We start from the raw sequence: 22,591 nt of genomic DNA on the forward strand, positions 1-22,591 counted from the left end.
CAGGTTCAAGCAATTCTCCTGCCTCAGCCTCCTGGGTAGCTGGGATAGCTGGGATTATAGGCATGCAGCACCAAGCCAGGTTAATTTTTGTATTTTTAGTACAGACAGGGTTTCACCATGTTGGCCAGGCTTGTCTCGAACTCCAGACCTCAAGTAATCCACCCGCCTCGGCCTCCCAAAGTGCTGGGATTACAGGCGCGAGTATATGCTTTTAAAGGGTATCCAAGCAAGCTAACTATGGTGATGGAATGTCTCCAGTTCCTCTGAAATACATGTGTTGTCCAGAACTTTGAAGATAGCAATGACTATCCAAGGAGTGGCAATAAGCGTCTAAGACAAATCCATTAGAAATGTGAGGTTAGATAAAGCATCTAAAGGACAGTATATTTAAAAGCTAGTGTAGACTGAAAATAAGAATTTGAGCATGAGCCTGAATTTTGGAAGAAAACCAGCCTTCAAGAAAACAACTAATATAGAGTTGACAAACCTATATTAGATGAAGAAGGTGATAAAAATCATTAGGTCCTTTATCACACAATGAGTCTAGACATAAACCAATCAGGGATCTATAATAAAGATTTAATGGAGAAATTTTTATGATAGTCTTCATATGTGACTACTAGAGGTCTTGTAACATTTCTAAGTAAGCTTAAAGCTAAAGCTTCCGAAGTTCTTATGAGTTTCAGCATCTAAACTGCCCAGCTTCTTGTCTAGTCACAGGAAGGCTAATTTTATCAGTTTTATACCACAGAATTACAGTACTGACCAATAATTATTCTGTTAGACCAGGGGGGTCTAGGTCCCACAGAGATGAATCCTGTACCATCTGTTTTATTGCTTACATTGCACAACACAAGATGTATAGATCAGAAAGAAGTACATCTTCTGCATGCAAATAAGGTCACTATATTTCTCTAAATTTTATAAATTGCATCTATTTTGTTTTTAAGTATAGGTCAAATGAAGTTCTGCTGCTGCTACGTTCTGCTACTGCATAAGGTACTGTTTCTGTTAAGAGTACAGTCAAAATAGTTTGTTTCCCCATTTCTATGACTGTTCTAGATCTAAAGCTGGGAGTATACTACTGGCAAAATAGCTCAATCTTTGTGGTACTGTAGTTTTTACATGTTTACTATTTTATTATTTAATATACAGTATTAGACACAAAAGTAACAATTATATCTTGAAATTATTTTGTATAGGAAATATATTTAGAAAAATAATTGAGCCCCTGTCTTATGAAGATTCTTGTGTACAAAGTTCATGAATAAGCAATAGCTGTTTATAGAGAATGTCTATTATTCTTCAGATTAAGAACACAAAACATTTGGTGCTTTGTAGTAGGTCAGTAAAAATTAAAAAAAATAAAAGGACACAAAATAATAGTAGGCATTTAAAGTCATCTTTCCGTATTGCACAAAAAGCCTGTTAGCATTCCTAATTGTAAAAATATGTGACTTCGAGAACTGAAGTTAAACCATAACTATTTAAAATGTTAGCAGATTATCAGATTTATTTCTAATAAAGTTAATGTACCTCAATTCTATTATCTGGTGAAATAACTCTTTCTGGCCTTGAACGTACAAGTTGGTTTTTGCTGTTTTTGCACTTGTGTCAGTATTTCTACAGGACTGACATTCTGAAGTGAAATTTCATGATATAAAAATTGTGCTACTGAAATTTTTAAAAGTACATAATAGCTTTCCAAATGGTTCCGTGCCCATTTTTGTCTCTGCCAGTTCATGAATATGTATATCAATTCCCCCATGGACTCTGCAATATAATATATTATGCATCTTTTTAATCTTATTAATTTCTGCTGAGTTGATAGGTGAGAATTACATCTCATCATTTTAACTGCCCTGCACTTTTTAAAGTCTCAGGCCCAAGAAAAATACAAAGAAAAGTTCATGTTCACTTTCAGTTGGCATTTTTGCCTGCAGTTTTATTTTCATTTTATTTTAGAGACAGAGTCTTGCTCTGTCACCCAGGCTGGAGTACAGTGCCATGATCATAAGCTCACTGCAGCCTCGAAATTGTGGGCTCAAGGGATCCTCCCTCTCTCCACCTCAGCCTCTCAAATACCTACAGGCACACACTACCATGCCCAACTAATTCTGTTAAATTTTTTGCAGAGACGGAATCTATGTTGCCTAGATTGGTCCTGAACTCTTGGGCTAAAGTGATCCTCCTGCCTTGGGCTCCCAAAGTGCTAGGATTATAGGTGTGAGCCATCCAACCTTGCCTTTGCCAGTATTTTTAAATCTAAACACCTATGCATGGTGCTTACTGTGTACACAGTGGTATTCTAAACATTTCTCACCTATTATTTAACATTTATTATTATCACCATGTTACAGATAAGGACCCTGGCTAAATAGCTTACCCAACGTTACTCCGTTAATAAATGGCAGAACCTATATTCCACTCAAGCAGTCTGGTGTCCATGCGATTAAGACTATGCTGTCTCTCAAAAACTCATCCTAATTACCAAGGCAAGTATTTGTAAGTCTAGGCTATTATTATAAAGTTCGAAATTTGCCTTCTTCACATACCAAAGACATAAAGGAGGAATTATAGAGGTTGGCTTCAGAATTTAGGACTTGACTGAAGCTATTCAGAGGGATTCAGAACCAGGCTCTTTCTTGGAGTTTGCTTATAAATCCAGAATCCTAACTGAAAAGCACCCACAATGGTGATAGATGCTCTCTGCTCTACTGTCCATCAGCTCTTCAAAGCAAGGCAATCCCTTCCGGTAACGCCAATCATTATGGGGAAAGAATCAAAAGATGGTAATTCAGTCTACCCTATATACTCCCAGTAGACTTTATTTGTACAGAGCAGCTATTACAATATCTAAGTTCAACATTGTCGGTGTTTTACTTGCTCAACATTTGTCTGGCAGTCACAGAAACTTTCTTTTTTGTTTGTTTGTTGTTTTTTTTTTTTCCCCTGAGATGGCATTTCACCCTTGTTGCCCAGACTGGAGTGCAATGGTATGATCTCAGCTCACTGCAACCTCTGCCTCCTGGGTTCAAGCAATTCTCCTGCCTCAGCCTCCCGAGTAGCTGGGATTACAGGCACGTGCCACCACGCCCAGCTAATTTTTGTATTTTTAGTAGAGATGTAGTTTCTCTGTGTTGGCCAGGCTGGTCTGGAACTCCTGACCTCAGGTGATCTGCCCGCCTCGGCCTCCCAAAGTGTTTGGATTACAGGCGTGAGCCACTGTGCCCGGCCCTTCCTTGTTGTTTGTACTCATTTTTAAAGTTCTTCTAACTTGTATTAGGCCAAATTAATGAAGAAAGGCTGAAGTTTTTTAAATATTAAAAACATTTTAGATCTCTACCTAAAGCTAATACACATACTATAATGATGCAGTCTCCTCACATGAGGTGATTTTCTGAGACTAACTGGTTTTTAAGTGGGAAGGGTTTTGTCCTCCAGAATTTTGTATAATGGTGGCATAATCACTGGAAGGTTAACTCTCAAGGTCTAATCCTTAAGGTTTTGAATTCCATCATTTTCCACAGGAAAACAAAAAGAAAATCGACCAAGTTCTTGGTTTGTATTTTGCAGCACATTTGAAGGAATTTTAAGAACTGAAATACCACCAAACAAATAAACAAAAAGTATAACACAATCAGTACTTAGTAAAACAACATCTCACATTTCCATAAGAGAATTCAGTTACTGTTCTTTTTCCTTAAATGGCTTTGAGCATTGTGTTGCTGTTTGCATAAGACTGTTTACTAACCTGATTGTTTTCACAGACTTGGGACACTTAGATCTTTGAATGTTCCAGCAAACATTCAATTTGGTGTCAGTGTGACATTAAGATATACTCCTTACACAGCTCTACTCTATATTTCACAGTGTGCTCAGTTAATCTACTTTGATTCTATTTTTATAAATCTAAATATCTCCCTACTGTTTTAGAAAAAACTCTCCAACAGCTTTTTCCCCCCCGTCTGCTCCCACACCACAGCAATCAACAAAACAGAAGACAACTTCTGTAACCAAATCGGGAGGGGAGGGGTTCTCTCCACCACCAGGTGAGCAATCAGTTCTGCTACCTGGAGATAGTGTCAGGTTGAGGGCTCAGGCCTCAAGACTGCCCCCTCAACACCAGTTGCAAGTCTGGGCCTCAGGAACTTCTGACCAACAGACTTGAAAAGTTGGGATTCTCACAAACCCGTCTTTGCTGGAGCAGCTCACAGAACTCAGGGAAAACATGTTCACCAGTTTATTATAGAGGATATTACTAAGGATGCAGATGAAGAGATGTGTGGGGCGAGGTATGGGAGAAAGGATGCATCTATCAAGTACCATGCACTATGCTAGGTACTAGAAATATAGTGAGAAGTAGAACAGTCTTTGAGCTTAAATGGCCTCCCACTCCTTAGTCTACTGAAATAGTCACCTAATGCTTTATTCCCAAATGCTTGTCTAGCTGCATCATGAAGGGCATTCAACATTTCAAATTCCTAGGCCTCACTAGGAATTTGAATCTGTAAATTCTGATTCAGTAGATCTAAGTCAGGATCCCAAAATCTGAGTTTTGTTTTTTTTTTTTTTTTTTTTTTTTTTTTTTTGAGACGGAGTCTAGGTCTGTCGCCCAGGCTGGAGTGCAGTGGCCGGATCTCAGCTCACTGCAAGCTCCGCCTCCCAGGTTTACGCCATTCTCCTGCCTCAGCCTCCCGAGTAGCTGGGACTACGGGCGCCCGCTACCTCGTCCAGCTAGTTTTTTGTATTTTTAGTAGAGACGGGGGTTTCACCGGGTTAGCCAGGATGGTCTCGATCTCCTGACCTCGTGATCCGCCCGTCTCGGCCTCCCAAAGTGCTGGGATTACAGGCTTGAGCCACCGCGCCCGGCCCCAAAATCTGAGTTTTTAAAAACTCCCAAGATGCATATGATACGTAAGTTTGGGAACCACTAGCTGATCATTATTGCCAACCACTATTACTCTGCTTTAATTTCTTTCTGAAACCATCACCATAAAGATCCTTCTAAAGTAAAGAAATTTGGTATTATGGCCTGATTAAAATCCCATTAAATGTACACAGGACAACGTTTAATTATTTTAAAAGAAAGCCCTCCCTTACCTAGTTCCCTGTCCACCTCTTTATCCTCATCATTTTCCACATTCTCCAGTCACACTGCAGTTACTTAAAAGCACCAGTATTTCCTTTCTGGCTTGCTTACTCTACTCCTTCTGCTTGGGGTACCCTTCCCAATATCTGGCTTGGTAAATTTATGAGAGAAACTTTTAAAGATTTAATGCAAACATCATTTTGTTTCTGGTTTTTTTTTCCCCTGTCTTCCAGAACTGGTCCTCTCTGGTAGAACTGATCACTAGTTATTTGGCTATATTAATCTTCCTTTACAACCCTTAAAGGTTCTTGGGGGCAGGACACTGTCACACATTCATCTTTGTCTTCTCAGTAGTGATGTGCGTAAGTTTGACTTTGACATATTTGGCCCAAATCTGCTATGACTTTGATTTCTGGCACAGGACAAGTTCACTGCCCTTTCAACATTTTTTTTGGAGAATCTCTGATTTGTGCTTTATTAGTGCTCCTAATCATAATTAACCAGCATATCAATGTTAGTACTATTAAATAAACATACTATTTGAATTTACTACAATTATCTGGATATGCATTTTCAAGTATAAGCAAGCATACTAGATATAAGTTACAGTGAAAATCTTACATTCTTTTGTCTCCCTGTTTCTTTGCACCGCCGTAGTCTTTTCCTGTAACAGCAACTAGAATAATCCTTTTAACAAGAAATCAAGTCATATCACTCCTCTCTGCTTAAAATGGTTTTTGCCTCATTTAGAGTAAAAGCCAAAGCCCTTCCAGTAGTCCATACGGGCCTCCACAATGGCGTCATTACCTCTTTGATCTCATCTTCTACCACTTTGCCCCCTTTGCTCATTCTATTCTAACCAAACTAGCCTCCTTACTGTTCCTTACAACACTTCAAACACACTGTCTCCTAGGGCCTTTGCACTAGTTGTTCCCCTTGCTACCCTAAATACCTAAGAGGCTTGCTTTTCCACCTTTTTCAAGTCTTTGTCCCAGTCTCACCATTATTGAGATTCCCTGATCACTGCCTCCATCTTGGTCCTCTTGCCCTGCTCTATTTTTATGAAAGCCTAAGTACGTATCTTACTTTGTTTACTTATTTTCTACCCCACCAATCCACACCTACACTGGAAAGTAAGTTCCACAAAGGCAGAAACTTTTGTCTATTTTGTTCAATGAACATCCCAAGCACCTAGAACAGTTTCTGACACATAAGAAGTATTCAATTATGTGCTGGCTGAATGTATGAATTAATAAGTTGAGATTCAATCACTAGTTGAAATACAAATATATATTTTTGCAAGAATAAATGCTACAATAACTGATTATGACAGCTAATTTTGTGTACAAAAACAACCATTTATTCATCTAGCCAAGTTCCTGGCACAGAAAAGCAGCTTAGTAAATGTTAACAAATGAATCGTGGAATAAATGTGAACATAGGGAAACACAGGCATTAGCCACAAGGTAAACATCACAGCCAGCAGTGCCATCTTCCTGAAGTAGAAAAAAACAGCTACTAATTAAAACAATCACCCAGCAGTATAACAATGAAAAGTATCACCATAAACCAAGGCAATTAAGTGATCTTGCTAGGAAACAGATTTAGAGGTGTAAAGAGAGAGCTGAGAAACTAGAATGTCAATTTGCTGAAAAGAGGTTCAGTGTTTAAGATTAGTTCCCTTATCACTTTCATCTACACTCATGTCTTTTACTGTTTTGTCCTAAGCTAATGTGGTCAGGAAAATGTATGAGTTATAATTAATGTTCTTAACCATTAAATTATTAGTCGGGTGTAAGGGTGCACTCCTGTAGTCCCAGCTACTCAGGAGGCTGAGGCAGGAGGATTATTTGTGCCCAGGAGTTCAACGCTGCAGTAAGCTGTGATTGTGCCACTGCACTCCAGACAGAGCAAGACACTGTCTCAAAAAAAAAGAAAGGAACACTTAAACATCTTTATCATCTTTACGTCTTCCAAACCCAGGCAGAAATAGGAGTTTACTAACTTTGGTTTCCACAGTCTTTTTCAAGAAAGTGCTGTCATGAAGTTTTCATTAAGTTGATACCTAATCCTATTGCCTTTTTTTTGAGACAGAGTCTTGCACTGTCACCCAAAGCTGAAGTGCAGTGGAGCGATCCGTGATCTCCGCTCACTGCAACCTCCGCCTCCCGGGTTCAAGCGATTCTCCGGCCTCAGCCTCCTGAGTAGCTGGGATTACAGGTGCCTGCCACTACGCCCAGATAATTTTTTGTATTTTTAGTAGAGACGGGGTTTCACTATGTTGGCCAGGCTGGTCTCCAACTCCTGACTTCGTGATCCGCCTGCCTCGGCCTCCCAAAGTGCTGGGATTACAGGCGTGAGCCACCATGCCCGGCCAGCTTTGTTTTTTTAAGGAGGGTTACTTTTAGACAAGTATTTTATATGTATTATTGGAAGTAATATTAGTAGGATCTGTTGTTACATTTTCTACCTAGTAATTGTTGCAAAACCAGAATACTTAAAACATCACATGTAATTTTTTTAAAACCCTATCTCTACTTAATGGAAAAAATAGCAAAAACTTGACATTTCAAATTAAATACAAATTACATTTTCAAGACAGCTAGCAATCTATTATTATTTTGTCTGGGAAAATATCTTCTGAATTCTAATCAATAAACTTTAAAAATAAACCTTTAGGATACCCACATGTTAGAGAATGTTACTGATGTATTCAAGAAATATTTCTTGATCACCTTCTATGAGTCTAACACTGTTCCTAGAACAGGACATGGTGCAATAAACAAAAGAGACCAAGCCCCTACCTTCACGGAGGTTATCTTATGGAACAAATGTATTTTTACATTGCTTGTTGTTATCCAGCAATATTTTACCAGGGTCAATCCCTAACTGACAAAACACGTCACAGAAATTGTCTTTCCATTAAACCAGTTACCATAAAATTTCGGGATAAAAACAAAGTCTATAAAAATTAATCTTTGCTTATACTAGATGCTACAATATAGTAGTATATGAAAAGAGCAGGCTATACAAAAAAAAATTGAGTATGATTCCACTCCTATGTGTAATGTATGTGTATAAATATAACCATATGTAGCTACACACACATATATTTAACTCATAGATGCACAGATAAAACCAGAATACAGTGATATACAATGTTAGTAAAGTTTACAAATATTAACAATACTAGTTTCAAGAAATCAGGATCACAAATTTTTTGTAATTTATTTTAACAAAAATTCACCATGAACTGACACTCTCACTGTACCTGCATTTGTCAAAAAACTCTGAAAGAAGTAGTAATCTAACTTGAACTATCATATTTCTTTCCTACTGTATATCCTAAAGAAAAGTACAGACTGAACAGATAATATAATTCAGTATCTTCAGCTTCTCATGTTAACCTAATTTTCAAATTTTGAAAATTCTGTATAATTTGAAATTCAAAAAAACAGATGAAATGGTTTGTTTATAAAGAAAAATGTTCAGAATGTATATACTTATTTTTGAAAGCAACTAAATTTCTTGCCTTAGATCATCATTATCTGAATGGCACGGCAACATCTCTCTTAAATATCTATAATTAAAGAAAAGATGGATTTATTCACCTTCCAATAACCTCACCAAAATGCTTATTTTAAATGTGATTTTCTAATGCAGTAAAATAAACAGGGGGAAAAGAATCACTGTTTTAAATTGGAAGGCTCATTCTGAAAATGAAAACTATATCACATCTGAAATAGCCATAATGTGTAAATTTTTCATTTACATGTTAATTACATTTATTAAGTAGCTAATACTTTTCCATGTGTTTACATTAACGTGTATTGAAATGTTATTTTTAAGAAGAATGTGCTTTTTGTTTTTGGATTATTCCTGACTGGTGATAGAAATAAAATCTTTCCTGGTCCAGAATTGGTGTTGAGCCTCTCAACAAATCTTTGAGCCCTGATTATATATATTATATTGTGCCGGGTGCAGTGGCTCATGCCTGTAATCCCAGCACTTTGGGAGGCTGAAGCGGCCAGATCACCTGAGGTCAGGAGTTCGAGACCAGCCTGACCAACATGGAGAAACCCCATCTCTTCTAAAAATACAAAATTAGCCTTGCATGGTGCCACATGCCTGTAACCCCAGCTACTCGGGAGACTGAGGCAGGAGAATCAATTGAACCCAGGAGATGAAGGTTGTGGTGAGCTGAGATTGCACCATTGCACACCAGTCTGGGCAATAAGAGCGAAACTCCGTCTCAAAAAAAAAAAAAAAAAAAAAAGTATTGTGCTAGATAAATAAAACAACGAAAATGTGTATGTAAAGCTTTTACTCTAAGATGAAGGTTCTCAAACGTCAGTTTGCATCACAGTTCCCTAGAGGAATTCTCAAAACACAGAATGCTAAGCCTTACTTCCAGAGTTTCTGATTTACAAAGTCTGAATGGAGCCTGAGAATGTGCATTTCTAACGAGTTAGTAGGTGTTACCAATGATGCTGATCTGGGGGCCACTCTGAGCCCTCTGCTCTAATAAAATACTTACGTGTTCTTCAAAAATGCCCGAAGAAGTAAAAGAGCAACACTCAAAACTAGTTTGTTATATACTTTCCTCTTTAAAAAACCTACCCAAATGCTTTACAAATACAGGAAATATATCCTCCTCCTAAAACATTAATACTACCACATACTTAGAACTTAGTAATTATAAAATACATTAACTACACTGACTAGACTATTGAATGGTTGACCTGTGGCATATATCCATAATCATCAATAGAACTTCTTCCCCCAAATATAGAAGGCCAAATCCCAACCCTGGAAATTCAAATTATAGGCTTGGCACATCTGTTTAAAAAATAATATCAACATAATCCTGATGAGCACTCTTAGCTGTTTAAAGTCTATGTTTCATCTGTGAGTGCTTGTGAAATTTACAGATCCCTGAGTTCCACCCCAAAATTACCAAATCAGAATCTCTGAGGAATGGGTCCCTGGGAATCCATAGAGCAACTAAACACTCAGGTGATTAAACCACAGAAGTTTGAGAAACATTAGTAGGTCTTAAAGCAAAAGCTTAACAGGTAGGCCAGCAAATTTTGAAAAACGAGAATAATTTATTTTTATCTATAACTGAATACACATCCTATAATACACCATGTTTGTTAGGCGAAACACTGAATATAGTGGGTTTGACAATACTATGTAATGTGAGGTACAATTGCTAAGAGTAAGAAGCTAGCAGTAAAACTCGATAAGCTAGCAAGAACAAGTGTGTGTTTAGTAAAACTTTGCCTTAAACATGTAAGTGCATGAGTAGAGTTCAAAGATGACCTAATGAAGAATGTGGCAACTCAATTTTTTTCAGTTATCTGAAACAATTTTTTAAAAGTCACCTTTTAATACCTTCATGAATGCCACAAACATTCAAGAGTTAAGAATCACTGTTCATGGTTAAGAGCTGTGTATCACTGACTTTTCCCAAATTACCTACTCTATCACTCTTCTATCTTTGCATTGCTTCCTTCTCAGCTTGTAAATCCTTTTCTTTCTGTTTCCCTTATTTATATGCTCTTAGATGGTAACAGATCTAAGACTAGAACCTAAGAAGGTCGGTGACCCTAAACTTTGTGTGTATGTAGAAGAATGTGTCCTTGAAATAATTATTTGCTTAAATATAATAGAAGATGCATAAGTAATAAAAAAGCATTTACATAACAGGAAAAAACACACATGTCGAAATAAGGGTATGTAATAGAAAGCATACCCTAAAGACTTCTTCTATTAAATATTCAGCTCTAAACCTTGACCATGATGAAGATTCTGGAAATAACAAAAGAGCAGCTCTCCTAAAGCAAGAGTCTCTGTTTTCCAACTATACTAATCCAGCTACCCAATATTACCAAATAAATTTTCCCAAGTGACCTTCTGATCCTGTTTCTTTGTCTTTAAAAAGGGTTAGGTAACACTATTAGTATGTGGCAGATCTCAGATTCCACCTGAGAATCTCCACCCTTTCCCCATTTTAATATGAAGCCCCATTTTTAATATGGCCCATGCCTTTCCACAAATCAGATGTTCAATATATAATTTTTGAATTAAAAGATTCAAGAAATTTGGGACTTTTTAAGAATAGAAGGAGAAACATGATATCTACCCTCATATATTTGAAAAGGATATCACACAAAAGGCAGATCTGGTAACTTATGCAACTCCAGAGAGTAATAAATAGGAATTACAACATGGCAGTGCTTTGTTTAATAGAGTTAAAGCAGTGTCAAAGTTACATTCTATGAGAATTTTTAAAACTGTTTTCATTTTGATGGCATCGTAAAAAAAGGCATATTCTAGATCATCTAAATGATCTCTCCATAGTTCTGTATACTTGCTTCAAGCCTTCTGTGTTTGAGGCTGCATTTGTTTATGATCAAACTGTTACCAAATGACCACTAAAAGGAACAAGGTTACATTTTTTAATGCAGTATATATACTGAGACTGAGGTCACTGGGTACATCTCAAAAATTCAGAGGATTATTTTGCTCCAAAAGAGATCTGAACATTAACCCTGTGTTAAGAAACACAGGAATAAAAAAGAAAATGAGTAGACTGTCTTGTGAGAATGTCGTGTGTGTGTATGTCTACGAAAATTCTAAAAGCAGACTGGCCAATGCTCCTGTGGTGGTTGACATTAAATAACAAAACTCAAACCCAAAAGTCTGTACTTCGCAAGAACCTCAAACTTTAAAGTGCAGTGAACTAAAAATTTAAAAATGGAACATGCTATGAATGAATGAATTAACATCAAAAATGGAATGTTCAACTGTGGCCTAAGCCATCAACGATTCAATGCTATATCAATAAACTGGCTGCACAAATACCTGTTGAATAAATGAATGCACAATAATCTGTTATAGGACATAGTATAATAGTTACGTGCCTGAGTCGTGGTTAAGGGTTGAAGAAATTTTTTGAACCACTGAAATAAGTCAACTTAAATTATTCAAGAAAATATCCCTTCCTCCATTCACAGCTTTGGGGCTTTGACTACTCGTTTGACACTATAACCATTTACATATTTTAACTATGTTAGCTACAAAGGCAGGCAATATCCAACTTTCCTCTGATAACAAGTTAAAAGACATTTAATGAGATTCTGGACACAAAGAACATGGAAATGTAAGCTTTCTTAATTTCCCCTCCTTTAACATCCCAAATAAATAGCTTTGAGAACATGTTTCTTCCTTTAGTATTACCACTATGGAAAATTATTTTAGAATAACATGTCTATACATAAACCAGTATTTAGTCTGCAAAGGCCAGATTTTCATGGAAAAAAAAAACAAAGGAAAAGCATCAGTAACTATTTTGCCACTATTATTTACTCACTGGTGGTGAATAGCCTTCATCAGATTATCCCAAAGAAGGCCTGAGCGATTCTAAACCATGCTGAAAACAACAAATATTATAATATTATGAATATAGGGTTAGTTTCTACCTAATTAAGCCCTTACTTTGTGCCAAGAGCTGTTCTGAGTGTTTCATATGAGTTGATATATCATTTCATTCTCTTAATCCTATAAGGCAATCATTCTTATCATCCCAATAAAGCAACTTGTGTAAGATCACACAGTAGAGCTAAAAGTTCTAGAAAAATGTGCGATCTTAACACTTATTTAGTAAAGGATCATCTTTTTCTTGAGATGAAAACCCTAACCCATAGAAGAAATACTCAACTTCCCAAAAGTCATGACAAGAAATAGTTGCAGAATGACTACACTTGGTAGAAAACTATAGAATATGAATTCAAATGACTTGCAACAAAAACTCATTCCCCATTAATTACAATGGTAGCACTGATCAAGAGTTCTGTGTATAATAAGATAATATTCTACAAGACAATCAAATATGCTACAATAAGACATATTTGACTCATGTAATCAGGGAACTCCTTTCACATGGCCAAGTAGGGCAAACAGGTATTCTTCCAGGAAACTTGATACACAGACACTAGAAGAGAGAAGGGTTTTTTTACATTGTTTTTTTTTTTTCATTACAAACTGTAAGGCTGCAGGTATGGGGATGCTAGCCGTCCTCTTCCACACCATACAGACAGCCTGTCAGTGGCAGAATAAGGCCAGCATGCAAATACAGCAAAGGTATACAAGCCAAGTAATATCAAGACAAAAGTCAAGGATTATTACACTCTGAGATCATTTAAGACTCTAGATTTGTCTCTTAAACCAAAACTAGATTGTGTTAGCCAATGACTACATTTTCCCCTCTTAAACTAGATTGAGTTGTATTTTGTTACTTGCAATAAAAAGAATCCTAATATACTTATCAAACTGCCAGTGTTTCAAATTTAAAACTTTAATGATGATAAAGTTCAAGAAAATGACACTCTAAAATACAACTAGTCAAACTTTCTAGAAGATAAACAGGCAATTATATTGAAAGCTTTAAAATGGATACTTTCTGACCCTGCAATTCTACCTCTTCGAATTTATTATTAAGAAAGAACCATGGGGCCGGGCATGGTGGCTCACGCCTATATTATCCCAGCACTTTTCTCACTTTTTTGAGAATAGGTTTGATAAAAAGGCAATAATGGTAAAATATACTATATCCGAAATCTAGAGAGTATTAACAGCCATATACTATGTTAAGTACCCAACATTAATATTCTCTAATTTAACCATCACCACAATCCTACAAAATTCTGAGACCCTCACTATTTAGACAGAAAAAAATGTAGATGTAAATGTTTAAAAAGCAGGTTAAAAACAGTACTCATTCCCTAATCCTACAGTTATTAACATACATATGTAACACAGAATTGAGAAACAGTAGACAATGGTCTCTACACAGTGAAATAGCAGGTGATTTTTATTTCTTTGTGCACCTGTGTAGTTTTTAAGTTTCTTCCTCCAAAATTTTTAAATTTTTAAATTTCATTAAACATTAAAATAGTTTAGCCAAATCAAATGATTGTAAACACACTCAAGGAACTCCTATTTAAATGGTATTCTATTATAAAGCAAAGAGAATAATCAATGCTCTTCTATTATAAAGCAAAGAAAATAATCAAGCCCCAACCTTGCTATAAAGTAATAGAATTTAAATATCTATATCAAGAAAAGTCAAAGGAGATTCTATAACTTTCTTCTTACCAATCAATGAATCTCAGAGAGACAAGGAACTAAAGAATTAAAACATTCTTTTTAATTTTTTTTTTTTTTGAGACAGCATCTCACTGTCGTCAGGCTGGAGTGCAGTGGCATGATCTTGGCTCACTGCAACCTCTGCCTCCCAGGTTCAAGCGATTTTCCTGCCTCAGCCTCCTGAGTAGCTGGGATTACAGGCATGTACCACCACACCTGGCTTTTTCTTTTTCTTTTTTTTATTTTTAGTAGAGACGGAGTTTCTCTGCGTTGGTTGGGATTGTCTTGAACTCCCAACCTCAGGTGATTCACCTGCCCCGGCCTCCCAAAGTGCTGGGATTACAGGCAGGAGCCACCGTGCCGGGCCGACAATATTTTTTTTTTTTTTTTTTTTTTTTTTTGAGACGGAGTCTCGCTCTGTCGCCCAGGCTGGAGTGCAGTGGCGCGATCTCGGCTCACTGCAAGCTCCGCCTCCCGGGTTCACGCCATTCTCCTGCCTCAGCCTCCCGAGTAGCTGGGACTACAGGCGCCCACAACCGCGCCCGGCTAATTTTTTGTATTTTTAGTAGAGACGGGGTTTCACCGTGGTCTCGATCTCCTGACCTTGTGATCCGCCCGCCTCGGCCTCCCAAAGCATTGGGATTACAGGCGTGAGCCACCGCGCCCGGCACAATATTTCTAAAGAAACCTTTTAAAAACCTGCATTCTCTTTGTTCATCCAATTATTCAATCATTTGTCTCAATTGTTAATTCAAATACTTATTAAGAGCTCACTGTGTACACCAGGTACCAGTATTCACACCACAGATTTCTTTTTTTATTTGTTTGAAACAGAGTCTTGTGTCACCCAGGCTGGAGTGCAATGGGGCGATCTTGGCTCACTGCAACCTCTGCCTCCCGTGTTCAAGCAATTCTCCTGCCTCAGCCTCCTAAGTAGCTGGGATTACAGGTGCCCACCACCATGCCTGGCTAATTTTTGGTAATTTTTAGTAGAGATGGGGTTTCCCCATGTTGGCCAGGCTGGTCTCGAACTCCTGACCTCAGGTGATCCATCCGCCTAGGCATCCCCAAGTACTGGGATTGCAAGCGTGAGCCACCGTGCCCAGCCCACAAATTTCAAATTCAGTCTACTTGGGATTTTGTCCATTGAAACCTACCCAGTTTTATAATGGAAACGGGGAGGGTAGAAATCATTTTAAAGAAATTTGCTTAGCATCTGAATTTACAAGACTCTTAAGAACAGAAACATATCCCAACCCTCAAAGACTTCAACTTTCACCTTTAAACCTTATGCTTCTTTTTAACCATAGTATTTTTCAGCTGGAAAAACAAACCCTTCCAGACTACTTGGAAAAAAAAAAGGGCGGGGCGGGGGGAACACAGGGGACCTGTCCTTAATGAGTGAAAACTGCAATATTAAATACTAGACACTTTTAAATTAATTTGCCTAAATATATTGTGACTTTTCAAACAAGTGAAGAACTACATACAGTAAGCTATGTTCCATCACTACATTTTCGCATTTATAAGACAATAAACTCTCAAAATCATATGTTGAAATAATCCTTATGGTTAAAACTGTAACCGGTTAAGGTGAAATTTTAAAATAAACACTCATAAATAACAGTTGAGATCACCAGAACAGCTAAAAGCTAACATCTTGGGAACAGTTTTAATAAAAATACATTATTTCAATTATTGTTTTAAATCTTAGAGAACAAATTTCCTAATTAAATTGGGCTTTATCAACAATAGAACAGGTGTACACTATTTCACCCAAAAAGAGTTTCTGTGAAAAAGTACTGGCAGAGCAAATCTAAGTCACTAGAAAAATTGAATTCTCATTTTAGAGGTACTTAATCTTCTTTCTGCTAAAGCTTCCACTGGCAAACTGTAGTTAGCTTTCAGCTGGTTATCCACAAACAAGCCCTTAAAAACGATCACTTCAACATATTAGATGGCTGAGAGAGAGAGAGAAAGAGAAAGAGAACGAAGGAAAGAAAGAAAACAAGTGTTTAGAAGGATGTGGAGAAATAGGAACCCTTGTGCACTGTTGGTGGGAATGTAAACTGGTGCAACTGCTATAGAAAACAATATGGTGGTTCCTTGAAAATTAAAAAGGGTTACCATATGATCCAGCATCCCTCTTCTGGATATATATCCCAAAAAAGTGAAAGCTTAAGAGAGATTTGCAGACTCATGTTCATAGCAGCACAATAACCAAGATGTGGAAGCAACCCAAGTGTCCATTGCTAGAGGAATGGAGAAACAAAATATGGTACATATAATGGAATATTGCTCAGACTCAAAAAGGAAGAAAATTCTGACACACGCTACAATATGGATGAACCTTGAGGACATTACACTAAGTGAAATAAGCCCATCACAAAAATATTAAAACCCTATGATTCTATTTATATGAGGCATCTAGAGTAGTTAAAATTTGCAGAAACAGAAAGTAAAATGGTGGTTGCCAGAGGCTGAGGAGAAGGGGAAACTGGGAGTTGTTTAATGGGTATGATTTCAGCTTTGCAAGATGAAAAAGTTCTGGAAGTTAGTTGCACAATGTGAATGTATCTAACACTACTGAACAGTACACTTAGAAATGGTTAAGATGGTAAATTTTATGTTAATATTTTTAAACTACAATTTTAAAAAACAATCAAAAGCTATAAGAAAAAAGCCATGAGGTAATCACAATTTTTGTTTTTACAAAACAAACATTTTTAATTTTGTTTTAGAAATTCAGGTTTTAGATATTAGATTTCTCTAAAGGGATGTCTGGCAAATAGATAAGGGTTTATAAATTTCTACTGCAGAAAACATGAACATTAATACTCAATGCATATACAAAACAGTTAATTCTTGATGTGTCAAGAGACCAAGAGATATAATTATTTTTAAAATTCCAAAGCCTATCGTTAATTTAAACATTCTCACCATATTTTTACCAAAAATACTGAGCAACAAGAAGTTTGGCTTGTCTTAGTTTCAAATTATCTTTCTAACCTTCCAGAGTTAAGCAGAGAACACATACACACACTGGGTAAAATCCACCCACTGGATAACTAGTCACAAAGTTTAAAAAATCAATTTCTTGATCGGAAACTCATCCAACACCACATTTAAATTTAGATTATTTTCTCCTGGTTAAGAAACAGACTTGTGTTAATCTTAGATAAAGGGATACAGTATTTCAAGTATCTAAGTTTAAAAAATGATATATTAAGAGAAGGCATCTATGAACACACGATTTAACCCAAATCTTTAACATCCATGCACATCAATTTTTAATTTCACCACCAAACATAATAAACTATTTTGAGTTCTTCCAGAAAAAAAAAAAATCAGTCAAGAGACTAATTAATCCCCCTCAGCTTTCTATACACCACTCCTGACATACAAGAATAGAATGTAACCACAAAATCTAAACCCTGAGCCCAGACACCATTAGAGCCATAGACAATGGCATTAAAAGGAAAGACAATGGAAGTTAACAGGTAGAAAAGCTGACATTCTCCAAACGGCACAAGATGCTCTAAAATAACTTGATAGTTCAGTAAATAACGCACGTGTGGAAGAGTGCACTAATATAGACTTCATACAAATTGAGCCACAAAACAGACCAGTAAGGCAAGCTTTAAGTCTTGCCTTCAGATGGAACTCAATGGTCTTAACTCTGGAGAAATTCATAAGCAAAGGACAGTTTTTCTATCATGTAGCTGCTTTACTGAGAATATTTTATCAACTCATTATCTTTCACAAAGGTTAATTTTTACCAAATTGTCTAAACTTTGGCATCAAGACAAAAATGTTTTAAGTTACTGCCAGTACTAAGACTGCAGTGTCTTGCACATATCTTGCTTAAATCAACAGTAAGACTAGAATGCTGTGTATGTTTGACTCTACATACACAGTATGTAAGTCCAGAGTAAACTCAAAGTTTTCTATTTGGGGAGAAAACACAGGGGTGAGGAATTGTGAAGGACGAGGCCTGGAGTAGAGAGTAGATCAGATGCTCAAGAAAAATAACTGATACTAGGTGCCAATATAACCCAAGGATGTACTCTTTTGCCCATTTTAACAGGAAAAAAAGCCCTTTTCAAGCTCTGGATCCAATGTTAGTCTTTTCACTTTCAGGAGATAGAAAAGATGCATGAAGACACAGAAAAGAAACTAAAGGAAATAGCTGGAAGGACTAGCAAAAAAGAATTTTAAGAGTTGTGGAAGTTCAAACAAGAATTTTAACAGGTAACATCTATTTTCAAGTACACAGTGTCACCAAGACTCCTGCAATGGGCTAAGTGCTTCACAAGCATTATCTCATTTAACCTTTACAATAACTGCTCAGATGGCTGCTATTCTTATCATCACTTCAAAAGGAGCGAAGAGGCTCAGAGGCATTCAGTAACTTGCTCAAGCTCACAAGTGAAGGGCTGGGACCCTTAACTCAGAGGTATCTGCCTCCACATCCTATGCTCTTAACCACTATATACTGCTTCCTCAAACAAAAGGACAATCAAAATAGAAATATAACGAGAAAAGTTTGCTAATAAATGAGAGAGCTTCTTGACTTTTAATGGCCAAAGTTAATGAAAGGAAATTAAGGAATATCTATTCTCAGAAATTTTACTTTAATGATTCAGTAATTATTTGTTTTGGAAAACTTTGAAGGAGTCTGGCCTGAAGCCTGAAACAGAATCATTACTCTCTTGACATTCCCTTAAAAATCTAAAAATCAAAACACATGTGCTATTAAGTAAGTTCAGTCCCTATAACTAGGAGGCAACATGAAATGTCCTATCTTAAATCTAAAATATCATAGCTATACCCATTTTCTATTCTGATTTCTTCCAATTCTTCAGGTTGAGTTTCCTAGACCTTCTTTTAAAAAGACAAATTTGTTTCCCAAACTCTGACATTGGGAGCTCATTTAAAATGAAAAAAAAAAAAATTGCATGAAGAAAATCCCCATCCCTCAAACTCTCAGTTATCTTTCAAAAAACTGTAAATTAGTTAGAAAAGGTCATCTATTATAAACAGCATCTAAAAATGCTGAGTAACCACCACTTATTAAGTGTTTAACTTTTCAGTTATATCAAGAACTTCTATATTAAGAAATGAATCCATCCAACCCAAGGTTGCTAAGTTTTCAAATGAGAAAATTTTGAAAGTAACAGATGAGCTGAGGAAAATCTAAGAACTCATTTAGAATTGGGGCTGATGAACAGCAGCTAATTTATTCATTCATTCATTTCAAAACTGCTTCTGATATTCTGAACTGATGAATGGCAAAGAAATGAGTTCGATACTGTATATAAAAAGGAATTGATTGGTGCATAATTTAATACATTGTATTAAGTATGATTCAATATATATAAGGATAGAAAACTGGCACTACACAGAGGTAATCTGCCGCTTTATCATTTCATCAAAAGCACTGTAATCACCTCCGCAAAATAAACTGCAATTAATTCCTGGTAACTCTTGGAATGAATTTAAACCTGTTTGCTCACTTTCTGAATTTTGTAAGTGCCTTCTCTGGTGTACACAAACTAAGAATTTAATATTCTATTGAAGAAGGACCAGGAGAAGGGATCTACAAAACAGCAAGAATATAAACAAGTTTATCTTCTGCTGATACTGATTAGGGAAATTAATCTCTCTGCCAGAAGAGTGGAAGGATTTAAGAGCAAAGCCAGTCTACTAACCAAAACTTACTCTAAATCTTCAATTCCTTAAATGATTTCCTTAAAAGTTAAAATACCAAAGTGGACAAAATTGTGTGTGTGTTGGGGGATGGGGGAGTCCGCTCTTAATACCAGTGGTTCAACTCACAATTCTTAATCTCTAATGTACCCCTTAGGCTCAAACTTCAAGGTGATTTATAAAACTTGCATTAAGTTCTAACCGAGTGATTAACTTACTTTGGATATATGTTGAAGGTTTTCCTTTAATATACTTCAGTTTCAGGAAAATGAAAGAGTTCGAAAATTTTTGCAACATTTTAGTGCCGCATTTCGTTCACTCATCATATAATTTTTTCAGTATCATTAAAACTGTCTGCCTACATTTAACCAGCCCCTACATTTTCATTATTTGAAGAATGAGTGAGGCATGTATTCATTTATAATATCTGCGTTCTCGTGACAGGTGATATGAACTCAAGTATCCAATTCTAAAGTTCTCTTTAAAATGTTGCTATTTCTCTAAATTCCCATTACTCTGACTCTCAGTCTAGGCAAGTTTTTTAAGGCGCTTAAAACGAAACAAAACCTGCACGTGCAAACTAAAAAGTTCGCATCTTAAGGCCATCGCGGCAAATCCCTAGGATGCACAAAGGCAAAGACACCCGCGACGGCTGGACAACTACAGGACAAGATCGCATCCGACCACGCGAGTCCCTCAGTCGGGAACTCAGGGCCCCAAGCCCACTAGGAAGCCAGGACCAGCGTGCAGGGTCCGCCCCAGGGCCGAGTTTTCAATGGAACCGGAGAGGATGGGGGCGGGAAGGAGCGGAAGCTCCGGGTGCAAACCGCGGCTACCGAGCTGCAGCTCATTTCTCTTCCCGGGGTTTTCGGGCTGGGTAAAGTCCCCTCCGGATGCGACCACAGAGTAGGCTGGGTTTCTGAGGCGGGTAGGTGGGCGGCGCGAGGCCCCCACGGCCGGCGGGGAGGGCAAGCAGGGCTCAGATCCCGGCCCCTGAAAGCACTTTCGAGGCGTCTCCCACCCCCCACGACAAGATGGCGACGTGGACAGCGGGGGAGCCCGGCCGGCGAGGTTGGGGGAAAGAGAGGGGAGGGGAGAAGCCGCAGAAACAAAAAGGCTGCCCCCCCACCACCAGGAGCGCCGAGGCCGGCCCGGGAGCCCAGGGCGGGACGGCGGGCGGGGGCGCCGGCGGCCGGCCGAGGGAATGGGCTTACTTTTTCTTGTCGTTCGCGCCGCCGGCGCCCTCCATGGTGAATCGGTCCCCGCGATGCCTTCACGCCGGGCGGCCCCCAGGCTCGCTCCGGCCTAAGCGCTGGCTCCCTCCACACGCGGAGAGAGAAGGCAAGGCAAGTCCAGAGGTGGGGGTGCGAGGCGGGAAACACCTCGTGAGACCAGAAGCAGGAGAAGCGGGCGGCAATCGCCGGGGTCCGGGCCCGGCTCCGAACCTCTCCTCAGGTGGCTTGTCAGGGCCCAGCCCGACGCACTGGCCGAAGCGACGGCGAGGGTGATCCTCTTGTCCCCTCAGACGAGGCAGCACTGTGCACTGAGGAGCTGAGGCAGCGTCAGGGGGCGGGCAAGGGCGGAGGCGCGCTTGGGCGCGCAGGGAGGGGAGGGGGCGGGAGCGCGCCCGCCCGCCTGCCCAGGCCGGCGCGCGCTCCCGCAGGCCCGCCTCACCTGAGGTGGAGGCGGGTTCCTCGAGAGCCAATGGCGAGCCACGCAGGCGGCCAGCCCACGTCGCTCTCAGCCAATCAGGAGGCGGTCAGCTGAGGCACAGCTGGGACGTGCTGCGGCGCTCACGTGGTAGTCTGTGTTTAGCCGCGGAGGAAAGAGAAAGGAGCTGGGGGCGCGGCTCAGCGCGGGTTTGGGGACTCTGCGCCTTCCCCTAAGGAAGGCGGTGCCCGGCTTTGGGAGGCGCTGCTGAGAAGGGATTTCGGTTGCCTGGTCCCAAACCTGCATCATATTTTCCTACTCTTCGTGCAGCAATGTAATGCTGCCGCTCTCTTTCTCCTCGGCCGCAGTGCTGAGCGTGACTGCCGCCCAACTCTGCTGAGCTCTCTGTTCAAAAAAGCGGACTTCGCCTCGTGGCTGCAAGCCCTTCTTTGGTCTCGTTGCTCAGATGTGTTACAACGGGGTCTTTCCTTGCCAGGTTACCTAACCATGGGTCAATGTCACCCACTGCCCCTTTGCCATGGGACACAGGGGAACTCACCTTGTCCACTAAGTTTTTCTGTGGCGGAGTTTAATTACTGAATAAATGCAATTAAAAATAAAAATTAACTCCTCTTGCTGTAAACTTCAAGGGAAATAAAGTTGCAGGGAAATCTTAAAATCTGAAACTATGTTAAGCATTCACAAATAGGTATAAATGACTTTAATAAGCATATAAACCAATTTCGGGGAAAGAGTAGAAAAAATGGTCTTTGGCAACTTTGCAAGCTACTAAATAAAACGTAATCATTTTTGTCTTTGGAGGCATAATGGATATAAAAGTGTCTTCAAGCCTGTCAGTCTTATAAAACAAAAGAATATATTTTGAGCCCAATAAAGGAGCATTGCACATATATCTCTACTTGGCGCTAAATTATTTTACTTCTCACCTTTGCGTTACGAGTTTCTTGTTAAAACCTAGCTTTGGGT

General features: G+C 38.6%; 1 protein-coding gene across 2 annotated transcripts in view; it reads right to left on the minus strand.

Moving 5' to 3' along the window:
- Nucleotides 1-21,657, minus strand: part of HIF1A (hypoxia inducible factor 1 subunit alpha) — a 53,386-nt gene extending 31,729 nt beyond the window's left edge. Inside the window, exon 1 of one of the 2 annotated variants that reach the window (XM_050797764.1) lies at nt 21,169-21,657. In XM_050797764.1, the coding sequence (XP_050653721.1) occupies nt 21,169-21,203 (35 nt within the window). In that variant the 5' untranslated portion in view covers nt 21,204-21,657. The remainder of the gene's footprint in view (nt 1-21,168) is intronic. The other variant, XM_050797763.1, reaches the window with a different exon arrangement.
- Between the last annotated feature and the right edge of the window lie 934 nt (nt 21,658-22,591).

The sequence above is a fragment of the Macaca thibetana genome, chromosome 7, assembly GCF_024542745.1.
Source record: "Macaca thibetana thibetana isolate TM-01 chromosome 7, ASM2454274v1, whole genome shotgun sequence".
In the NCBI taxonomy this organism is placed as follows: domain Eukaryota; kingdom Metazoa; phylum Chordata; class Mammalia; order Primates; family Cercopithecidae; genus Macaca; species Macaca thibetana.